Source organism: Eleutherodactylus coqui, chromosome 8 (genome assembly GCF_035609145.1).
Source record: "Eleutherodactylus coqui strain aEleCoq1 chromosome 8, aEleCoq1.hap1, whole genome shotgun sequence".
NCBI lineage: Eukaryota > Metazoa > Chordata > Amphibia > Anura > Eleutherodactylidae > Eleutherodactylus > Eleutherodactylus coqui.
This window is the reverse complement of record NC_089844.1, coordinates 164874827-164898692: the sequence shown is the minus strand read 5'-3', so window position 1 is coordinate 164898692 and position 23866 is coordinate 164874827. Positions and strand designations below refer to the sequence as shown.

At 48.2% G+C, this 23866-nt stretch overlaps 1 protein-coding gene across 4 annotated transcripts in view; it reads right to left on the bottom strand.

Annotated features, from left to right (window-relative positions):
- The window catches only part of LOC136577101 (uncharacterized), a 33562-nt gene extending 9930 nt beyond the window's left edge, over positions 1–23632 (bottom strand). The window contains exons 1-12 of one of the 4 annotated variants that reach the window (XM_066576822.1): positions 23340–23632; positions 21571–21616; positions 21460–21491; positions 21310–21378; positions 20868–20906; positions 14785–14818; positions 14361–14401; positions 12978–13013; positions 12339–12374; positions 12149–12193; positions 10861–10891; positions 5981–6042 (exon numbers count right to left, since the gene is read on the bottom strand). In XM_066576822.1, coding sequence (XP_066432919.1) covers positions 5981–6042; positions 10861–10891; positions 12149–12193; positions 12339–12374; positions 12978–13013; positions 14361–14401; positions 14785–14818; positions 20868–20906; positions 21310–21378; positions 21460–21491; positions 21571–21616; positions 23340–23430 — 562 coding nt within the window. In that variant the 5' untranslated portion in view covers positions 23431–23632. The remainder of the gene's footprint in view (positions 1–5980; positions 6043–10860; positions 10892–12148; positions 12194–12338; positions 12375–12977; positions 13014–14360; positions 14402–14784; positions 14819–20867; positions 20907–21309; positions 21379–21459; positions 21492–21570; positions 21617–23339) is intronic. The other 3 variants (XM_066576823.1, XM_066576824.1, XM_066576825.1) reach the window with 3 other exon arrangements.
- Positions 23633–23866: the final 234 nt, after the last annotated feature.

Below are 23866 nucleotides of genomic sequence, written 5' to 3'. Positions count from 1 at the left end.
GCTATATGCTGGCTAAAGCCAGTACTGCATGAGCTGACACGTAGGATAGGCTCCGACAGCAGAGAGGCTGGCAATATACAGTAAGAGAACCCCGACGGACGTCTACCAACAACGGAGCTGTACAGCCTTAAACCCTAATGTCTTCACAGGTCAGACAGTGGACTGGAAAGGGTTAATGCAGGTGGGTTTCGGCCCACACTGCATGCCCCAGTCAGACTGGGTTTCTTTATAAGTGGAAACAGATGCATTTATAATTCCCTGTGGACCCACAGCATGGGTGGGTGCCAGGAAGCCACCGGCGGTACATAGAAATATCCCATTGCATTGCCCAACACAGCTGAGGTAGTAATGTCGCGCTTAATGCAGGTGGGCTAAAAATTAATTTGATTACACTGTAGGCGAGGGCCCACAAAAATTGCTGTATCAACAGTACTAATGTACATCAGAAAAATTGGCCATGGCCAGCCAAGAGGGCAGGTGAAACCCATTAATCGCTTTGGTTAATGTGGCTTAAGTGGTAACTAGGCCTGGAGGCAGCCCAGTGTAACGAAAAATTGGTTCAAGTTACAGTTCCAACGCTTTTAAGCGCATTGAAACTTATAAAAATTGTTCAGAAAAATTATTTGAGTGAGCCTTGTGGCCCTAAGAAAAATTGCCCGTTCAGCGTGATTACGTGAGGTTTCAGGAGGAGGAGCAGGAGGAGGAGGAGGAATATTATACACAGATAGATGAAGCAGAAATGTCCCCGTTTTGGATGGTGAGAGAGAACGTAGCTTCCATCCGCAGGTGCAGCCTACGTATTGCTTACGTATCGCTGCTGTCCGCTGGTGGAGAACAGAAGTCTGGGGAAATCCAGCCTTTGTTCATCTTGATGAGTGTTAGCCTGTCGGCACTGTCGGTTGACAGGCGGGTACGCTTATCTGTGATGATTCCCCCAGCCACACTAAACACCCTCTCCGACAAGACGCTAGCCGCAGGACAAGCAAGCACCTCCAGGGCATACAGCGCTAGTTCAGGCCACGTGTCCAGCTTCGACACCCAGTAGTTGTAGGGGGCAGAGGCGTCACGAAGGATGGTCGTGCGATCGGCTACGTACTCCCTCACCATCCTTTTACAATGCTCCCGCCGACTCAGCCTTGACTGGGGAGCGGTGACACAGTCTTGGTGGGGAGCCATAAAGCTGGCCAGGCCCTTAAAGACTGTTGCACTGCCTGGGATGTACATGCTGCTCGATCTCCGCACCTCCCCTGCTACCTTGCCCTCGGTACTGCGCCTTCTGCCACTAGCGCTGTCGGCTGGGAATTTTACCATCAGCTTGTTCGCAAGGGTCCTGTGGTATAGCAACACTCTCGAACCCCTTTCCTCTTCGGGAATGAGAGTGGGCAGGTTCTCCTTATACCGTGGATCGAGCAGTGTGTACACCCAGTAATCCGTCGTGGCCAGAATGCGTGCAACGCGAGGGTCACGAGAAAGGCATCCTAACATGAAGTCAGCCATGTGTGCCAGGGTACCTGTACGCAACACATGGCTGTCTTCACTAGGAAGATCACTTTCAGGATCCTCCTCCTCCTCCTCCTCCTCCTCCTCAGGCCATACACGCTGAAAGGATGACAGGCAATCAGCCGGTGTACCGTCAGCAGCGGGCCAAGCTGTCTCTTCCCCCTCCTCCTCATCCTCCTCATGCTCCTCCTCCTCCTCCTGTACGCGCTGAGAAATAGACAGGAGGGTGCCCTGACTATCCAGCGGCATACTGTCTTCCCCCGCCCCCGTTTCCGAGCGCAAAGCAGCTGCCTTTATGGTTTGCAGGGAATTTCTCAAGATGCATAGCAGAGGAATGGTGACGCTAATGATTGTAGCATCGCCGCTCACCACCTGGGTAGACTCCTCAAAATTACCAAGGACATGGCAGATGTCTGCCAACCAGGCCCACTCTTCTGAAAGGAATTGAGGAGGCTGACTCCCACTGCGCCGCCCATGTTGGAGTTGGTATTCGACTATAGCTCTACGCTGTTCATAGAGCCTGGCCAACATGTGGAGCGTAGAGTTCCACCGTGTGGGCACGTCGCACAGCAGTCGGTGCACTGGCAGCTTAAAGTGATGTTGCAGGGTGCGCAGGGTGGCAGCGTCCGTGTGGGACTTGCGGAAATGTGCGCAGAGCCGGCGCGCCTTTACGAGCAGGTCTGACAAGCGTGGGTAGCTTTTCAGAAAGCGCTGAACCACCAAATTAAAGACGTGGGCCAGGCATGGCACGTGCGTGAGGCTGCCGAGCTGCAGAGCCGCCACCAGGTTACGGCCGTTGTCACACACGACCATGCCCGGTTGGAGGCTCAGCGGCGCAAGCCAGCGGTCGGTCTGCTGTGTCAGACCCTGCAGCAGTTCGTGGGCCGTGTGCCTCTAATCGCCTAAGCTGAGTAGTTTCAGCACGGCCTGCTGACGCTTGCCCACCGCTGTGCTGCCACACCGCGCGACACCGACTGCTGGCGACATGCTGCTGCTAACACATCTTGATTGCGAGACAGAGGAGGAGGAGGAGGAGGAGGGTGCTTTAGTGGAAGAAGCATACACCTCCGCAGATACCACCACCGAGCTGGGGCCAGCAATTCTGGGGGTGGGTAGGACGTGAGCGGTCCCGGGCTCTGACTCTGTCCCAGCCTCCACTAAATTCACCCAATGTGCCGTCAGGGAGATGTAGTGGCCCTGTCCGCCTGTGCTTGTCCACGTGTCCGTTGTTAAGTGAACCGTGGCAGTAACCGCGTTGGTGAGGGCGCGTACAATGTTGCGGGAGACGTGGTCGTGCAGGGCTGGGACGGCACATCGGGAAAAGTAGTGGCGACTGGGAACTGAGTAGCGCAGGGCCGCCGCCTCCATGATACTTTTGAAGGACTCCGTTTCCACAACCCTATACGGCAGCATCTCAAGGCTGATGAATTTTGCTATGCGGACGGTTAACGTTTGAGCGTGCGGGTGCGTGGCGGCGTACTTGCGCTTGCGCTCCAACAGTTGCGCAAGCGACGGCTGGACGGTGCGCTGAACTACACTGCTGGATGGGGCCGAGGACAGCGGAGGTGAGGGTGTGGGTGCAGGCCAGGAGACGATAGTGCCTGTGTCCTGAGAGGGGGGTTGCATCTCAGTGGCAGGTTGGGGCACAGGGGGAGAGGCAGGGGTGCAAACCGGAGGCGCTGAACGGCCTTCGTTCCACCTTGTGGGGTGCTTGGCCATCATATGTCTGCGCATGGTGGTGGTGGTGAGGCTGTTGGTGTTGGCTCCCCGGCTGAGCTTTGCGCGACAAAGGTTGCACACCACTGTTCGTCGGTCGTCTGCACTCTCAGTCAAAAACTGCCAGACCTTAGAGCACCTCGGCCTCTGCAGGGTGGCATGGCGCGAGGGGGCGCTTTGGGAAACACTTGGTGGATTATTCGGTCTGGCCCTGCCTCTACCCCTGGCCACCGCACTGCCTCTTGCAACCTGCCCTGCTGCTGCCCTTGCCTCCCCCTCTGAAGACCTGTCCTGAGTAGGCGTTGCACACCAGGTGGGGTCAGTCACCTCATCGTCCTGCTGCTCTTCCTCCGAATCCTCTGTGCGCTGCTCCCTCGGACTTACTGCCCTTACTACTACCTCACTGCAAGACAACTGTGTCTGATCGTCATCGTCCTCCTCACCCACAGAAAGTTGTTGAGACAGTTGGCGGAAGTCCCCAGCCTCTTCCCCCGGACCCCGGGAACTTTCGAATGGTTGGGCATCAGTGACGATAAACTCCTCTGGTGGGAGAGGAACCGCTGCTGCCCAATCTAAGCAGGGGCCCGAGAACAGTTCCTGGGAGTGTTCCCGCTCCTGAGCAGGTGTCATTGTAGTGGAGTGAGGAGGCTGGGAGGAAGGAGGAGCAGCAGACAGAGGATTCGGATTTGCAGCAGTGGACGGCACAGAACTGCGGGTTGACGATAGGTTGCTCGAAGCACTTTCTGCCATCCAGGACAGGACCTGCTCACACTGCTCATTTTCTAATAACCGTCTCCCGCGTGGACCCATTAATTGGGCGATGAATGTGGGGACGCCAGAAACGTGCCTCTCTCCTAATCGCGCAGCAGTCGGCTGCGACACACCTGGATCAGGAGCTAGGCCTGTGCCCACACCCTGACTTGGCCCTCCGCGTCCTCGGCCGCGTCCACGTCCTCTAGGCCTACCCCTACCCCTCAGCATGCTGTATTACCAGTGATTTGATTTCACAGGCAGCTAATAAATTGGCGCAAGACTGCAGGCCAAATATAATTTTTTCCCTTTTTTGAAAACGAAAGGCCCCACTGCCTCTAGTGAATGAATAATCTAAGTTTAATAACTGTGCTGTTTTCCTGCTAATGTGTCACAGAACGTGAGGGTAGCAGAGTTATTAACTCTGGCAGAGCAGGTATTTTTTTTCCCAATTAAGGAAAGCAAATGGCGAAGCCAGCAGTAAACCGTAGCTGGGTGCGTCTGATTTTTAAAGGTTGCACACGCAGCCGACACGTGTCCACCGCCCTTAGGACGGACAGAGGCAGGACAAATAGAAATATTTTCCGTTTTTTGCACCAAAAGGCAGCACTGCGTATATTCAATGAACATGAGAAGTTTAATAACTGTGCTGTGTCCCTGCTAATGTGTCACAGAACGTGAGGGTAGCAGAGTTATTAACTGTGGCAGAGCAGGTATTTTTTTTCCCAATTAAGGAAAGCAAATGGCGAAGCCAGCAGTAAACCGTAGCTGGGTGCGTCTGATTTTTAAAGGTTGCACACGCAGCCGACACGTGTCCACCGCCCTTAGGACGGACAGAGGCAGGACAAATAGAAATATTTTCTGTTTTTTTCCACCAAAAGGCAGCACTGCGTATATTCAATGAATAATAACTGTGTTGTGGCCCTGCCTACACAATTCTTTCCCTGCAGTATCAATGGAGGGTGCAATGCTCTGCAGAGGCGATTTTGAGAAGTAAAAAACTGCAGCACAGCTAACAGCAGCCTGGACAGTACTGCTCACGGATAAATATGGCCCTAGAAAGGACCGTTGAGGTTCTTGAAGGCTACACTCACTCCTAACACTCTCCCTGCCTATGCAGCACTTCTGTCCCTAATGCCGGGTGCAACGCTCTGCAGAGGCGATTTTGAGAAAAAAAAAATTGCCACTGCTAACAGCAGCCAACACACAGCTATCAGTGGCCCTAATAAGGACCTTTGGGGGGTCTTGAAGCCTACACTAACTACCAATTCTTTCCCTACAGCAGCTCCGGTACAAACAGCACTGTCCCTCATCTAACTCACACGGCATCTGAGGCGAGCCGCGGGAGGGGCCGACTTTTATGTTCGGCGGACACCTGATCTTCCCAGCCATTCACTGCAGGGGGGTGGTATAGGGCTTGAACGTCACAGGGGGAAGTTGTAATGCCTTCCCTGTCTTTCAATTGGCCAGAAAAGCGCGCTAACGTCTCAGGGAAGGAAGTGAAAGTAACCCGAACACCGCATGGTGTTCGTTACGAATAACGAACATCCCGAACACCCTAATATTCGCACGAATATCAAGCTCGGAAGAACACGTTCGCTCATCTCTAATTATAATGTATCCTGAGGGGCCGTCGCATCGCAGCTTCATCTTATCGTTGCTCCTTTTGGAATTCTAATTGATTTGACTACTGGTGAGATCAGGATCGCTGATCCTGGACCCTCATAGACGTGTCTCCTATTCAGAAACCCCCTTAAGTGGATATCACGATTTACATAGTGCTGCCTTGAGATGATGAATCATGGCACCACATATCTCAACCACTAGGTGGTGCTGTAGACTATTGTACTGCATAGGTCTCAGTGTAATAACTTAGTGGTCTCCACAATACAAGGACGGTTACTCTTTTACAGCACTCCCTGTGGTCAAGCGTGGCATTACAAGTAGAAATAAGAATTCTGGAATAATTCCCTATCCCGTTTACTGTCCATATTACAGAAGAAGGTTCTCTTACGCTCCTCCTTGTCCTCGTAAGCAGATGTGGCATCAAGTTCAGGATCGCTAGCTATAATTTTCCTGCAAAGAAAAGACAATAATTAATATAAATGGACGCGGTGCCTTAACTATAAGGAGGGTTATGGAGCGTTTATGTGGGAGGGGCATCAACAACTTTATGGTTTTCAACAAGTGCATGATGGAACCAGATCAGGCCGGTTTCACACGAACAATAAAATTGTGCAGTTTTCGCACAATATGAGAGCGAGTGAAAACGCGGAATTATGAAACCTTTGCTTCTCAATGGTTTCCTTTACGTTTGCGACGTTTTCACTCATGTGATGTTGCATGTCGTATCTCTCTGCGTTTTGCTCTTTTTTATTGCCGATGTTTCCCTATGGAGGCTCATTTTTATCACAACGATTTTCATGTGATGTGATGCGCCTAAACCATAATTTAGTTTATGGTGCCTTCAGGTGATGACAAGTTCCATTTAACCCCTTAAGGACGTGGCCTTTTTTAATTTCATTTTCATTTCGTTTTTTCCTCCCAAATTTCAAAAAATCATAACTCTTAATTACCCATCAACGTGGGTTAGTTTTTGCGGGATGAGTTGAATGTTTAAAAGGTTCTAACGAGTTACCCTGAAAATAAGACCCTGTCTTATATTAATTCTTGCCCTAAGAGAGGCACAGTGTCTTATTTTCGGTGGTGACCGCTCTGGTCTCTGGCTATGTGGTAGGCTGCTATGTTCTTCACGCTGACACCATTCTCTTCCTTTTTTTAATCTAGTGTGGCTAGGGCTTATTTTCGGGGGAGGGCTTATTATGGAGGAAACACGGTATGTAATATGCCGTATAGAAAGTTCTATGTGGAGTGAAATGGGGAAAAAAACAAAATGCAATTCTGCTATCCTTTGAGTCGTGGTGGATGGTTTTGTTTCGACAGTGTATGCAGTGCAACAAAAATGACCTGATAACTAGAGATGAGCGAGTATACTCGTTTCCAGTAATTACTCGATCGAGCACAGCGATTTTCGAGTACTTCCGTACTCGGGTGAAAAGATTCGGGGGGCGCCGGGGGCGGGGGGAGGCGTGGCGGAGTGGGGGGTAGCAGCGGGGAACAGGGGGGAGCCCTCTCTCTCTCCCTCTCCCCCCCCACTCCCTGCTGCAACCCCCCACTCACCACGGCGCCCCCCAAATCTTTTCGCCCAAGTACGAAAGTACTCGAAAATCCCGGCGCTCGGGCGAAAAAGGGGCGTGGCCGAGTAGGTTTGCTCATCTCTACTGATAACTTTATTCCGTGGGTCAGTACGATTACCGCGACCCCAAACTTATGTCGCTTTTTGTGCGAGGGCTCATTTTTTACGGGACGCCCCATAGTTTCTGTCGGAACCATGGGACTTTTTAAACGCTTTTTATTAAATGTTTTTCTTGGAAATGGAGCGAACCAAAAATTGGGGTCTTTTCTGTAAGGAGAGGATCTTTTATAGGTCGGACATTTATAGACGCAGCGATACATTTTTTGTAATTTTGATTTTATCATTATAAATGAACAAGTCCTGCGTGCGCAAAAAGTGTACTATACTAAGCCGATGCGCGCTAAACAAAGACTACATCACGCTGGGGTGCGTGCAATTGCGCATGTGCCGGTGTGAAGCCGCTCTAATACTGTATGTATTCACCTCCGGGCTCTTTCACACGGGCTTATATACACAGTGTATTTGGTGCGTAATAGAGCTGCATACTGTTTGCGCAGCAAGTCATATCTCGTGCGTATTACACACCATAACAGCCCACTGTAATCAATGAGTAAATATATATTCACCGCGTATTTACGCACAAAGTCAATGTGATTTTGTGCCTTCTTTCTATGTGAATAAAAAAACTGCGGCTCGCTAGAAAAACGGAAAGCACCAGCGTATCTTGACCTGTGAATGCGCTGTATATTTACCGCCCAAAATACTCGTAAATGCTCCCTTAGGCCTCCTGCACAGCGGCGGATTAGCACTGCGGAGTACAGAGCTGGATTCCACCTCCGGATTTCGCAGCAAATTCAGCCCATAGCCTGCTATGAAAAAACGCGATATCCTGCCACGAGCGGCAATCGGTTGCGATTTTCCGCTTGCGGGAAAGAAATCGCAGCATGCTGAAATTTGCAGTGGGATACACGCGGCCGGCTTCCATTGATGTCAATGAAATCCGTCCATGCCGCGACTACTCTGCAATCAGCATTGCGGATTGGCCGCTGGAACCGCATCATCGCTATTGAGACGGCATGGCGTGTCCTCTCAACTGCGCATGCATCGGCCGGCACATTCGCAGAACAGGAGGCTATGTCATCGCTATAACAACGGTGCAGCGTCCCCTGTACTGCGCATGTGCCGCCCGGCACATTGGCATCACAGGAGAAGATGGAGTAGACGCTGGACAGGTAAGCAGGCCTGGCACCGGGTTGAACTCCGCTGTGGGAATCCCGCATGCAGGGTCTGACCCGCCTGTGTGCAGGAGGCCTAATGTGGTGCGGTTTCCTATCAAAACAACTCTGCCCTCTTATGTACATATTATGTACTACACGCTACACCTCACACTCACTCATCATCCCCATAGCATCTACAGGGGGCCACAGAAAAGTACCCTGGCACCACACTATTATGAAAGATGTCTAAAAAGAAATCTGTCCTTGTTGCCCCTAGCAACCAATCACAGTGCAGCTTTCATGTCCTATACTGCTGAGGTAAAATAAAAGCTGTGCTGTGATTGGTTGTTATATATTATACTGCTGAGGTAACATGAAAGTTGCGCTGTGATTGGTTGTTATATATTATACTGCTGAGGTAACATGAAAGCTGCGCTGTGATTGGTTGCTATTTCTTATACTGCTGAGGTAACACGAAAGCTGTGCTGTGATTGGTTGTTATATATTATACTGCTCAGGTAACATGAAAGCTGCGCTGTGATTGGTTGCTATTTCTTATACTGCTGAGGTAACATGAAAGCTGTGCTGTGATTGGTTGCTATTTCTTACACAGGTGCGGTAAAATGAAAGTTGCGCTGTGATTGGTTACTATTTCTTATACTGCTGTGGTAAAATGAAAGCTGCGCTGTGATTGGTTGTTATATATTATACTGCTGAGGTAACATAAAAGCTGCGCTGTGATTGGTTGCTCTGGGGATCAAAAGTTTTGTGTTGGATGGTGTTTCAAACAGTGTGGTGTCGGATACTTCTCTGGGGTCCACCCTGTACAACAACTGATCCCCTCGTATCTACCTATGGTACATTATATCCCCTCATATCTCTCCATGGTACAATATATCATATCTCATTAAATCCCCTCATATCTCCCCATGGTACATTATATCTCATTATATCCCCTCATATCTCCCCATGGTACATTATATCATATCTCATTATATCCCCTTCTATCTCCCCATGGTACATTATATCATATCTCATTACAGCCCCTCATATCTCCCCATGGTACATTATATCATATCTAACTATAGTCCCTCATATCTCCCCATGGTACATTATATCATATCTCATTATATCCCCTCATATCTCCCTATGGTACATTATATCATATCTCATTATATCCCCTCATATCTCCCCATGGTACATTATATCATATCTCATTACAGCCCCTCATATCTCCCCATGGTACATTATATCATATCTAACTATAGTCCCTCATATCTCCCCATGGTACATTATATCATATCTCATTATATCCCCTCATATCTCCCTATGGTACATTATATCATATCTCATTATATCCCCTCATATCTCCCCATGGTACATTATATCATATCTCATTATATCCCCTCATATCCCCCTATTGTACATTATATCATATCTCATTATATCCCCTCATATTTCCCCATGTACATTATATCATATCTCATTATATCCCCTCATATCTCCCCATTGTACATTATATCATATCTCATTATATCCCCTCATATAGCCTTTGGTATATTATATAATATCCCATTATATCCCCTCATATCTCTCCATGGTACAATATATCTCATTATATCCCCTCATATCTCCCCATGGTACATTATATCTCATTATATCCCCCTCATATCTCCCCATGGTACATTATATCTCATTATATCCCCTCATATCTCCCCATGGTAGATTATATCATATCTCATTATAGCCCCTCATATCTTCCCATGGTACATTATATCATATCTAACTATAGTCCCTCATATATCCCCATGGTACATTATATCATATCTCATTATATCCCCTCATATCTCCCTATGGTACATTATATCATATCTCATTATATCCCCTCATATCTCCCCATGGTACATTATATCGTATCTCATTATATCCCCTCATATCCCCCTATTGTACATTATATCATATCTCATTATATCCCCTCATATTTCACCATGTACATTATATCATATCTCATTATATCCCCTCATATCTTCCCATGGTACATTATATCATATCTCATTATATCCCCTCATATAGCCTTTGGTAGATTATATCATATATCATTATATCCGCTCATATCTCTCCATGGTACAATATATCATATCTCATTATATCCCCTCATATCTCCCCATGGCACATTATATCTCATTATATCCCCTCATATCTCCCCATGGTACATTATATCATATCTCATTATATCCCCTTCTTTCTCCCCATGGTACATTATATCATATCTCATTACAGCCCCTCATATCTCCCCATGGTACATTATATCATATCTAACTATAGTCCCTCATATCTCCCCATGGTACATTATATCATATCTCATTATATCCCCTCATATCTCCCTATGGTACATTATATCATATCTCATTATATCCCCTCATATCTCCCCATGGTACATTATATCATATCTTGGATTCTGAAACCACATTTGCAGCTTACACATAGACGTGCTCCGTACACCGCACAGCATCTGCAGGGAGGAGAACAAGAGGTTAATTCACACGGGAATCCTGGACTGATCAAGGGTAAATCTCTTGGTGACCTGTAAGGGGCAGCACCTCCTTATAGGAAATTATAGCTGTCATGTCCTAGGGTGTTAGAGGTGCCAGGATTACAAGGTACCTCCTATGCGCAGGGTGGAGGACGGCTTTCAAATTGGTGGTGGTGCGTCCGCTGGGTCCCTCACTAAGGGGGGTCTCACACAAACGGATTCCAACTGCAAAATCCGCGATCGGCGTCCGCACGGAGGATCGGCCACAAAACATCGGCATTGAATGGCATGAAGTTTCGATTTTTCCTTCACTCTCCTGGATACGAATTGCATATCCGCGCATGGAAGAAAAACCGCAGCATACTGTATTTTGCCACAGACTCCGTGGGGAAAGCCTCCTTTGAAGTCTATGGTGGCCGTCTGACCCGCAGCCCATATACAACTAACAGGCGCAGGAAAACATTGAAAAAATCCCCTGTACTGCGCATGTCCGACAGCTAGCCACCACGGTCATCTGCAATACAGAAGAAGCAGGGACGTAGGGTGACCGGCTGGCCTAATACAGAGAACAAGAGTGCCCAATGTCCCCGCATGAACGGAGCAGCGGTCGAGCGTGTACCCTGCCACTCCATCCATTACAATAGGAGCGCTGGATCTCTATCTCTGACATGAATGGAGCGGCGTTGCCCCGTTCATCAGTGGACATTCAGGGCATCCATTCTTGAGACTGATGGGGATCCCGACCCCCAGCAATCTAAAAGTCATCCCTATCCTCTGGGAAGATGAAAACTTTGATCCTGCCACAACCTCTGCCACAGCTTATGAATCTACTACTCCGACCATGCCTGGGCAGGTGAGAGGCAGCGCCATATGTCATATATATGGGACTGAGCATCTATTTAGTTACATGAGTAGAGACAGGAACGACTTAGAGAAATAAACAAACTGAAAATCCTGCAAAACAGAAGTAATTAGAAGGAGCGGGAACAAGCGGATGCCCTATAGGCCTATAAGGAACATGCGGATGCCCTATAAGCCTCTGGAATCTGACAGCAATGCATAGAAAATCATATAGCGCCAATATGGAGGGGTGGCAGAAGCGTGGAATTTGAATTTACTGTATAATTTTACCAAAAATAAAAATTGCGCTCAAATGTTCTGACGGCTGCCCAGCACAAAAACTAGGAAAAAATCCTAATTCACGTATATACAAGTCATTACAATGTCTCCATTTACCGTCCAGAGCGGCGTCTGCCAAATTCACGTAGTCCTGCGCTACATCTGCAATAGTTAGACATAGCGATACTATAGAGGGACCTCTTTTACAGCACAAATATAGCAGATATACCACAAAGGAGTATGGTCTACAACAATACATATGTGTTAATCTGTAACTACATGATGAAATGTATTAAGGCTGACTGACCCAAGTTAGCGTAGGTGTCCCGGCGAGCTTCGCTCTCTGTGGAGAAGATCATATGGATGTATCAGGACCTTATATACTGTTATGAGCAAGGAATGGGCTCAATGCTTGCAGGCACCACCAAGAACAGCTCACTACATACAGATATATACAGCCACCACTAGGGGGAGCACATCGCATACAGACTTATACAAGCACCACTAGGAGGAGGTCACTGTGTGAAGATTTATACAGCCACCAGTTAAAAGAGCTCACAGCATACAGATATATACTGTCACCACTAGGGGGAGCTCATTGTATACAGCCACCACTAGGGGGAGCTCATTGTATACAGCCACCACTAGGGGAGCTCATTGTGTACTGATTTAAACAGCCTTACAATATACAGATATATACAGCCACCACTAAGAGGTGCTCATTTTTTTCAGACCCCACTACATGCAGATTATACAGCCACCACAAGTAGGTGCTGACTGTATACATATATATATACAGCCAACACTTATCGGAGCGCACTACATACAGATTATATAGCCACCACTAATAAAAATCTTTGTATACCGCCCGCCAACTTATTCTGCAGCGCTTAATAATAAGAGTTATTATGTAACTACATGATGTAATGTATTAAGACTGACTGACCCAAGTTAGCGTAGGTGTCCCGGCGAGCTTCACTCTCTGTGGAGAAGATCACATGGATATATCAGGACCTTATATACTGTTATCAGCAAGGAATGTGCTCAATGCTTGCAGCCACCACCAAGAACAGCTCACTACATACAGATACATACTGCCACCACTAGGGGGAGCTGATTGTGTACTGATTTATACAACCGCTATTAAGAAGAGCTCACTGCATACAGACATACATTACTAGGGGGAGCTCACAACATACAGATATATTTAGCCACCACGAGGGGGAGCTCATTGTACGGAGATTTATACAGCTACCAATAAGAAGAGCTCACTGAATACAGATATATCCTGCCACCACTAGGGGGAGCTCATTGTGTACTGATACAACCACTACTAAGAAAACCTCCCTGCGTGCAGATATATACATACATCACTAGGGTGAGCTCACAACATACAGATATATACAGCCAACAATAGGAGGTGCTCACTATATACCAATATTTGCAGCCACCACTAGAAGGAGCTTACTACATATATAGTCACCACTAGCAGATGCTCATTATATATGAATATATACAGCCACCACTTGAGGGAGCTCAATACCATAGAGATTATATGGTCACCACTAGGAGATGCTCATTATATATGAATATATACAGCCACCACTTGAGGGAGCTCACTACGTAGAGATTATATAGTTCCCACTCGGAGATGCTCACTATATATGGATACGTACAGCCACCACTAGAGGGAGCTCACTACATAGAGATTATATAGTCACCACTAGGAGATGCTCACTATATATGGATACATACAGCCACCACTAGAGGGAGCTCACTACATAGAGATTTATTATTGAGCTCATTGGGAGCTATATACATCAGCTTCCAAAGGCTAATATTGCGCTCGGGAACATGCGATATCCCTGCAGATGTGAGGCATTTTTGTGCCAACGCCTGTGCCGTCACTTCAGGAGGATCGGCAAGGTTTCCCATGGTTTTCAAAGGGAAACCTTGCATCGCAGTGCACTCGCACGTTGTGCAATATTTTTGCCGACCCCATTGAAAACAATGGGCGAGGTGTTCTGAGGGAATGCCCAAAGATAGGACATGCCACGATTGTTTCTCGCACCGCAACGGGGTTCAGATTTGCGCGTCCTGTAGTGCACAAATCTCACGCGATTTTCCCAGCCGTGTGTAAGTGGCGTAAGGACGCATTAATACAGATGATCGTCATATCGGTCTGAGGAAGTCAGACCGATATCACCCTCAAGAACCCCGCAGCCACGTGCACCTGGGAGGTGGATGTTTTTCTCCCCCAAAACTGTGCGAGTTTTGTGAGTCTCACAACACGGAAAACTTGCCCAAGTGTGCCGGCTCTAATTCTTACCTTCAGCGGTCTTCCGAGAGGCTGCAGAGTTCTGTCCGTTGCTAGGAGACAATAATGCTGTATACATTAATATGCTATATGATATAGTATAATTCCCCCCCCCCCCACAGATACAAACAGGAGGGGTGTCATTTAGGGGTTATGTCTCCATGACAACTGCTTTCCCAGATTTCGCCCTCCATACCGCATTTGTCTCATTTGAGACTCAACTAAGCCCCGCCCATAGTGGAAGAGCGTTAAAACATGGTAACTAGCACTGATGCATCATGGGAGAAATACAATATCTCATCAGTGTCCCACATTATGGGATATGATGTGGCGGTTTTAATATTCTTCCATGGAGGATCAATGAGGATTCGGCGGTCAGGAGATCCGGCGGTTATGTCTACAGCACCTTATATTATAGAAAGGATGAAGAACTTACACATGTGACTTCTGCGCTTCGCTCAGGATCTCAACTGCGGAGGGGAGATCGTACGTTATTACTGTGAAGACTATTATAACGTATTACACATCACCACACCCGCTCCTTGTTTATATGACAGCATGTATTTCTCTTACATTTACACGGCTCTATACTTTTCCCACAATCACATGCACTGCAGCAACCGTTAGCTTCCTCGGTCATGAAGAGAATGCAAGCGTGTCAGTAAAGACTGACAAATACACAAGCAGTGGGAAAGAGTAAAGTAGCAAGTTGTCAGATGGGGGAAACAATCTATTGGATTGTAACATTGTTATAAGAAAATGATGATAATATCAGAGCAGGAGGAGCATTTATTGCGGAAAACCGACCCCTTTCGGGTCGCTTCTAGCTTAGATACAAGATGTGATACGGGTGGGCATGGAGGCTCTAGTACCCTGTTGTACCCCTCCAGCTTGGATACAAGAGGTGATATGGGCGGGTAAGGAGGCTCTAGTACCCTGTTGTACCGCCTCTAGCTTGGATACAAGATGTGATACGAACAGGCATAGAGGCTCTAGTACTAGAGATGAGCGAGCATACTCGCTAAGGGAAATTACTCGATCGAGCATTGTCCTTAGCGAGTACCTGCCCGCTCGGAAGAAAAGGTTCAGCTGCCGGCGGCAGGCGGGGAGCGGCAGGGGAGAGCGGGGAGGAACGGAGGGGAGATCTCTCCCCCCCCCCCCCACACCTCCCTGCTCATTGGCGCAACTCACCTCTCACCCGCGCCGGCAGCCGAACCTTTTCTTCCGAGCGGGCAGGTACTCACTAAGGGCAATGCTCGATCGAGTAATTGTCCTCAGCGAGTATGCTCGCTCATCTCTATCTAGTACCCTTTCGGGCCGCTTCTAGCTTGGATACAAGATGTGATATGGGCAGGCATGGAGGCTCTAGTACCCTGTTGTACCGCCTCTAGCTTGGATACAAGATGTGATATGGGCGGGCATGTAGGCTCTAGTACCCTGTTGTACCACCTCTAGCTTGGATATAAGATGTGATATGGGTGGGCTTGGAGACTCTAGTACCCTGTTGTACCGCCTCTAGCTTGGATACAAGATAGGATACAGGTGGGCATGGAGACTCTAGTACACTGCTGTACCCCTCTAGCTAGGATACAAGATGTGATACAGGCGGTCATGGAGGCTCTACTACCCTGTTATACCGCCTCTAGCTTGGATACAAGATGAGATATGGGTGGGCATGGAGGCTCTAGTACACTGCTATACCCCTCTAGCTTGGATACAAGATGTGATATGGGCGGGCATGGAGGCTCTAGTACCCTGTTGTACCACCTCCAGCTTGGATACAAGATGTGATACGGGCGGACATGGAGGCTCTAGTACCCTGTTGGGCCGCTTTTAGTTTAGATACAAGATGTGATATGGGTGGGCTTGGAGACTCTAATACCCTGTTGTGCCACCTCTAGCTTGGATACAAGATGTGATATGGGTGGGCTTGGAGACTCTAGTACCCTGTTGTACCGCCTCTAGCTTGGATACAAGATCAGACAGGCATGGAGGCTATAGTATCCTGTTGTACCACCTCTAGTTTGGATACAAGATGCGATACGGGTCGGCATGGAGGCTCCAGTACCCTATTGTACTGCCTCTAGTTTGGATACAAGATGTGATACGGGTCGGCATGGAGGCTCTAGTATCCTGTTGTACCACCTCTAGCTTGGATACAAGATGTGATTCAGACAGGCATGGTGGCTATAGTACCCTGTTGTACCGCCTCTAGTTTGGATACAAGATGCGATACGGGTCGGCATGGAGGCTCTAGTACCCTGTTGTAGCGCCTCTAGCTTGGATACAAGATGTGATACTGTTGGGCAGGCATGGAGGCGTCCTGTCTTGGGCTTCACATCTCCTGGCACAAAACCAAGCTGCAGAATCTAGGAGACGGCGCAATCACTCCGGACCTAGACATAAACGGCCAGAGAGTTAACGCTGTCAGTGAGTTCGTGTACCTCGGCAGTGTTCAGCACACAGATGGGAGGGCGCTTTCAGACATCCTGCGGAGAATAGCGCTGGCAGCCTCGGTGATGAGGTCCCTGGATAAACTCTGGCGGAGGCAGAACATAACACTCCGTACTAAGATTCGATTCCACCAGACCTGCGTTATGGCAATATTATTGTATGGCTCGGAGACCTGGACCTTGCTGTCGCATACCACTGAGCGTCTGGAGTCCTTCCACATGCGATGCCAACGCCAGATTCTCTGTGTCCGTTGGTTTGACTTCATCAGAAACAGTGAGATACAGGCTTGCACGGGGGTGAGTCAATCACAAAAACAATAACAAGGAGGCGACTTGCACTTTTTGGTCATGTTGCACACTTGTCAGAAGCCGTCCCGGCCCACGGTGCTCTAACCGCAGCAATTGCTAGGAAAATCGAGAGACGACCCCCTGCTGGATGGCGGAGGCCACCTAGTCGTCCGCAGCGCTCATGGGAGCAACAGATAGTCAATGGTACCTCTTCCAACATCAACACCGAATGGAACAATGCTCATAGTCGTGGTCATTCTAGATCGGCAGTACGGACCCTCGTCGTCCAAGCGAGATAACTATTGGAGGCTCCAGTACCCTGTTGTACCGCCTCTAGTTTGGATACAAGATGTGATACAGGCGGGCATGGAGGCATATATTTTCTGTATGGTATCCTGCAGCATATCGCTCCACGTCTGCTGTAATTGAGCCTCTAGGTCGTATAAACTCATAGGCTGTGGAAGTTGGCGTCCCAGATGGTCTCATACATGTCCTATGTGATAAATCTGCTGACCGGGCAGCCACTGAAGTGTGACAATGTTGTGGGGGCCCCTGTGACCCCCTTGTGTGCGGCCGAGCATTATCCTGCTGGAAGCGACCATGAGAGGAACACACGTGGCTGCAGGATGTCCTGAACATATCGCTGAGCTGTCATTGTCCCTCCCACCTGTACTAGGGGGGACCAACTGTCGTATACGATGGCCCGCAGCCCACCACACCAGCAGGGGGCAGTGTGCCACTCCACAGCAAAGGCAGGATTGAGGCACTCACCCCGAGGTCTACAGACATGAACTTGGCCGTCGTCAGCACCAAAACTAAACCTGGATTAATCGCCGAAGACAAGCTGGTTCCTCTGTAGCGTCTAGTTTCATCGCTCATGACATCACTACAAACGGAGGCAACGGTGGGGTTCAGAGGCCGGACATGTAATGGGGGCGACGGTGGGGTTCAGAGGCCGGACATGTAGTGGGGGTCGATGGTGGGGGTCAGAGGCCGGACATGTAGTGGGGGTCGATGGTGGGGGTCGGAGGCCGGACATGTAGTGGGGGTCGATGGTGGGGGTCAGAGGCCGGACATGTAGTGGGGGTCGATGGTGGGGGTCAGAGGCTGGACGTGTAATGGGGGCGACGGTGGTTGTCAGAGGCCGGACATGTAATGGGGGCTGTGGGACCAAATGTCCTTCAGCCACTTCTGGTTCCCGCAAGCAGGAACCGTCTGATCCGCGGCCCTTTCGCAATTGACAGGAGTTAATAAAAACAAATCTGTCCTGCGCTTGTCTGACGGCGAGCCGTGCGCACCATCCGCAGTGCAGGTGAAAACTAAACTAAGCAGGTACGCACGGACGCCGCTGCTCCCAGGGCCGGATTCAGCATGCGGAATCCGTCTCTGCCGTGTGCAGGAGGCCTTAATAAGGCTTTTTAGCCTCTGGATATAAGTTGTATGCTCCCATTTACTGACTGCAAGCAGAGGTGTTAGAAAAGGCGAAAAATTGATCCACGCAGTTTATTAGAAACTTGCATTGATTGTGCATAAAACTGTACCGCCCTATTAATTCCTGAACGCCTGCAGAAACTGCTGAAATTATATACCGAGGACAGACAAAACCGCGCCACGAGCATCCGTGCAGCATCACATATGCAGGACAGCAGAGCTACAGTGTGAGCAGCAGGGGGGTGAGTGGGGGCTGAGGTCTGGTTTCCTGTTAACCTGAAAGTGAGATGTTCTGCACAACTGTAACATATTATTAACTGGAGTACCCAGAATGCACTGCAGTGCTACTTACTGTATAATATACAGTAAACCCTTGAGTAGCATTGCTCTTAGGTAAAGCTGTTTTCAACTAAAGTTGATGTGTCAGGGCAGCGGTGGTCCCTCAAATAAAGTTGCATTCCTCAGATAAGGGCGCCAACCGCTCCATGACCCCGGGCGCCGCTCAGTGACCTGTGCGCAGCTGATGCCGGTCACTTTCTGCTTCTCCTGCATCAGCACGCGCCTACTCCTCCCTCTCCACAGTGCCGGCTGAACGTTGCTGTGTCTGCCTGCCTCCTGACACAGTACAGCAGCTGAATCCCCAAAGTGCCGGCTGAACGCTGCCTGCCTCCTGAATCCCCACTGTACTGCAAAATGTAAGTACTGTACGGATGAGTACTGTACAGTAAAGAAACGTTTACAAATAAATACTGCAGCCCTATGTCAAAGCACAGATAAGACAGTGATATGTACTACTATAATGATGTCCCTGCAGTCCTATGTCAAACCACAGATAACACAGTGATACGTACTGCTATAATGATGTCCCTGCAGTCCTATGTCAAACCACAGATAACACAATGTTACGTACTGCTATAATGATGTCCCTGCAATGTTAATTTATTCTGTGTTTTATATCCATTCAGTATTGTTATTGCTTTTGGTATTAAAGACCAGAGTTATTCTGTATTAAATGAGGTTTGGTGTATTTTTTGGAACGTCTAGAACCAATTAATTGGATTTACATTAATTCCTATGGAAATAATGTCCTCAACTAACATGTCTATTGCTTCCGGATGGATTAATGACATTAATTGAGGTTCTACTGTACATCCAAACCTGGTCCTGCTCACACAGCTGAGGCTTTGTCACAATGTATCAGTGTTGGTAAGAGCTATGTGTGTAGGGCAGGAGAGAGCATATCTACACTGATACATTGTAACGTACCCATCAGCTGTGAGGTGTATTAGGTCTGCAAGCATTTTCAGCCACTTTAGGCCGTCTGCAGACGGCTGGGTCGGATCCTGCTGCGAGAATTCTCGCAGCGGGACCCGACCCGCGCCCCTGCAGGGACCAGTGCGGCTCTCACCTTCTCCCGCGGCTCCGGCACTCTGATGCACTCAGGAGTGACTTTTTTCTGTGCGGGCCTCTGCGAGACCCGCACAGAAATAGAGCATGCCACGATTTGTTTTCAGCGTTTTTTAATGCAATCCTATGGCAGCTTCCACGGGCGGAAATTCTGCGGGAAATCCTGCTGCAGAATTTCCGCCCGTGTACCGGTGGCCTTGTGTTTTGTTCACTGACAGAAAGCAGAGATCTGGAACCAGGAATAAACTATTTTGATTATTTATAATTATTTTGTTGCAAAAAAACCCAAAAATGTTGAAATCGTTACCAAAACTCCTTGTCAGGTCCCAATAATGACATGTGACCTGTTACCTGCAGGTATCTGCTGTGATACCCCTGTGTGTGAGATGCTTATCTCCATGGAGCGCAGCTCTTCCTTATCTGTTCCTGGAAATTTCCCTGGTTTCTGCCCTGCGGTCTCACCCTCAGAAAACACCAGTCCGACCTTCAACACTGAGGAACCCACCTCCCCACAGAGTAGGACATTCACAACAGAAATACGTGCCCATGTAGCATGCCCATGTAGCATGCCAGCGCCATTGTTCATATACTATACCACAGATGTCCTTATAAATGCCAGCATAGAAGTCTCCATAAGTGCCAGCCACAGATGTCCTTATAAATGCCAATCACAGATACTCATACAAAGAAGTCACAGATGCCCCTACATGTACAAATGCCAGCTTAGAAGTCTCCAAAAAATGCCAGCCACAGATGCCCTGTAAGAATCAATCATGGATGCCTCCATACCTGATTTCTCACACTTTGGCCCCTCCAAGATGCCCGGACACAGACGTATTCTGCTATGTTCCCCATTTTCCCCAGGTCTTGGTACCTGTCTTGGTGAAGTCATGTAGGTTGTGACCTTATATGATAGTGATCACCAGAAGTGAGAACTCACCTTCCTCAAAATCCTCCTCAGAATCCTCCTCGTTTTCTCCTGCAATGGCGAGAAGTAAAGACACGTTAGTAAATTTAAAGGGCAAGCTCACATTTTTATTTAGTAACTTATTAAAGAGATCAGAGCCGGCCCTTTAGATTATGGATTTAGGATGAGGCTGAACCATGGACATAATTAGCCTAAAGTGGCGGTCAGGGACAGTGAGCGACTGCCCAGAGGCGGAGGATGTGCTTATTGCCTCTGACCTCAACCTTGGGAGCCTCTTAGTAGATGCCTTGGGTTCATACATTTGGGACATCTGTAAAATAATTGGGAGGTGATTTCATTAATCCCGACACCAGATGATTCAATATGGCGGCACCAAGTGCGGTGGAGTAGAGCGTTGTAGCGAACCCTGGAGGATTTCTGGGGGTAGATACACTGGGGACAGGTGTTAGGGTACCTGCTCTTGGGTTCTTATGGCCTGAGTGCTGTGTGGCAGTGTCTGAAAGTGGAGTTGGAGGGTACATACCTGTAAACCAAGCAAAAAAAAAATTAAAATCCGGAATAAAAATTGCAAGAAAATCTAATTTAAATCTAATTTAGAGCTCACTGTGTTCATAACGCGCCTCCAGACCCGGGGTTCTGTCAAAGAGATGAGAACAGCTAGAAATACAGGAAAATAGTCACATATATTCTAGAAGTCTCGTCTATAGACTCTTACGGAGGGGACGGAGGCTGGCGGCGCCCTGCGGGGTCCGGCGATTTATCTGTAAAGAAAAAAATGGGTTAGAAATGGAGGGGGTATTTTTTAAGGTCTTCATTTCAATTGTTTTTTTTGGGGATGCCTACCACTGTCAGCCATATTAGTGTTCAAGGGGGTGGTTTCCCTGTGACTCAGAGGCTTGCCCCTCTCTTAGTTCTTCCTCGTAGTCAGTCAAGGGAGAGAACCTATCCCCTGCACCCCACTTATTCTGTAGAAACATATTTTTTTGAATGTCTGTCTGACATGGGTCCATTGGAGACAACGATGTGGGAGGAAGTATCTAACTTCTCCTCCTATTTGTCTTGGAGTAGAAAATAATATCCCTTCATCCTGGGGTAAAACTCCAGGGCAAGGGAAGTAAGATATGGGAATATGGAGCTTCATGTGACTAGTTCCGTAGCTCTATGCACTTAGAAAATTGTCCCTGTAGTAAAGATCACTTTTTATATAACTGACACCGAAAAATATATAAGATTATTCAAAATTAGAGTTGTGTTGTCATGTAAAGGTAGGTCATCAATAGTATTTAACTGGAAAACCCCTTTAATAGGGCTTTCTCATCTCATAACCTGATGGCATATCACAGTGCAGTGGCCCTTACATTGTCAGGATCAGTAGGGAACCCAGAGGTCAGATCCCAACTAGAGATGAGCGAGCGTGCTCGGCCCCGCCCCTTTTTCGCCCGAGTACTGCGATTTGCGAGTACTTCCGTACTCGGGCGAAAAAATTCGGGGGGCGCCGTGGCGGCGCGGGGGGTTGCGGCGGGGAGTGGGGGGGAGAGGGAGAGAGAGAGGGCTCCCCCCTGTTCACCGCTGCTACCCCCCGCACCGCCGCGCCTCTCCCCACCCCCCGGCGCCCCCCGAATCTTTACGCGCGAGTACAGAAGTACTCGAAAATGGCGGTACTCGGGTGCGTAAGTACTCATTACGAGTACGTTCGCTCATCTCTAATCCCAACCAATCATAAAGTGATTGGCATATCCTATTGATTGTAGTATCCCTTTAACAGAAGTCCTGAACCCAAGTCCAAGTCCTGAATTTGTCTCTACCACAAACCCTGGGCCTAACACTAATCCTAATTGTGATCATAATACAAATCCTGAACCCAACCCAAGATAAATCGTGAACCAAACCCAAGATAAGTCGTGAACCCAACCCAAGATAAGTCGTGAACCAAACCCAAGGTAAGTCCTGAACCCAACCCAAGATAAGTCCTGAACCCAACCCAAGATAAGTTGTGAACCGAAACCAAGAATAATCGTGAACCCAACCCAAGATAGGTCCTGAACCCAACCCAAGATAATCCCTAAACCTGACCCCAATACCAGTTCTGAGCCCAACCCAAACACAAGTCTTGAACCTAAGGGCCCTTTTACACAGGCCAATAAATTGTTCAGATTCTCACAGTGTGAATGCATTTAATATATCGATATGCGGTCGATTGATTTCTGTACACCTCTGTTTGTCTTATATCTTTTTGTATATCTGAATGTTTTATAATTGGTAGAAAAGCTAATAAAAGTAATTTTTTAAAAAGTCCTGAACCTGACCCCAATACCAGTCCTGGACCCAAATGGAAGACAACACCTGAACCTGATACTAAGACGAGTCCTGAATCTGGTCTCAACACAAGACCACAACTCACCTCTAATGTTACAGAACAAATTGCAGTACGCCACTAAATGATGATAAGTAGGACTGAGGGCCACATGGTTGAGATGTACTTACTTTGCCAGCAGTTGGTGCAACCAATAAAAAAGACCATCACCAATACTCCAAATACACCAATTATCCAGTCCTCAGACACTGTGTAGGACATGTAGTTTTCTGTGTTTAGCCACGATGAGTCTTCTAGCTTATGTCCGGCTGCTGTAACCCGTCCCGGTCCTCCTTGGTGTGGCCTTTCTTTCGTCTTTTCGGTGACTTTAGTTCTTCTCTTCTTCCTCCACGATTTGCCTTCCAGTCCTCAGCTCTCTGGCCGTGCCGTTCCCCTTCTCTGCTTCGCTCTATCTCAATCTTTTTTCCGTCTTGTTCACTAGAATACGTGACCCACCAAAGCAGCCGGTAAGGTCGGCCCAGTAATCATCCCCCCCCCCCCTCTTATGAGTCACATGAGGCCGAGAACTAGACTGCAAGGAAACCACCAAAGCCACAAAGGACAGGAAGCTCCACCGTTATCAAGCCCCTGTATAATTTCAGAACAGACTTATAGGCCGGCTGTAAAAAATGTTTAACTTTATTTAACTTGTGAAAAT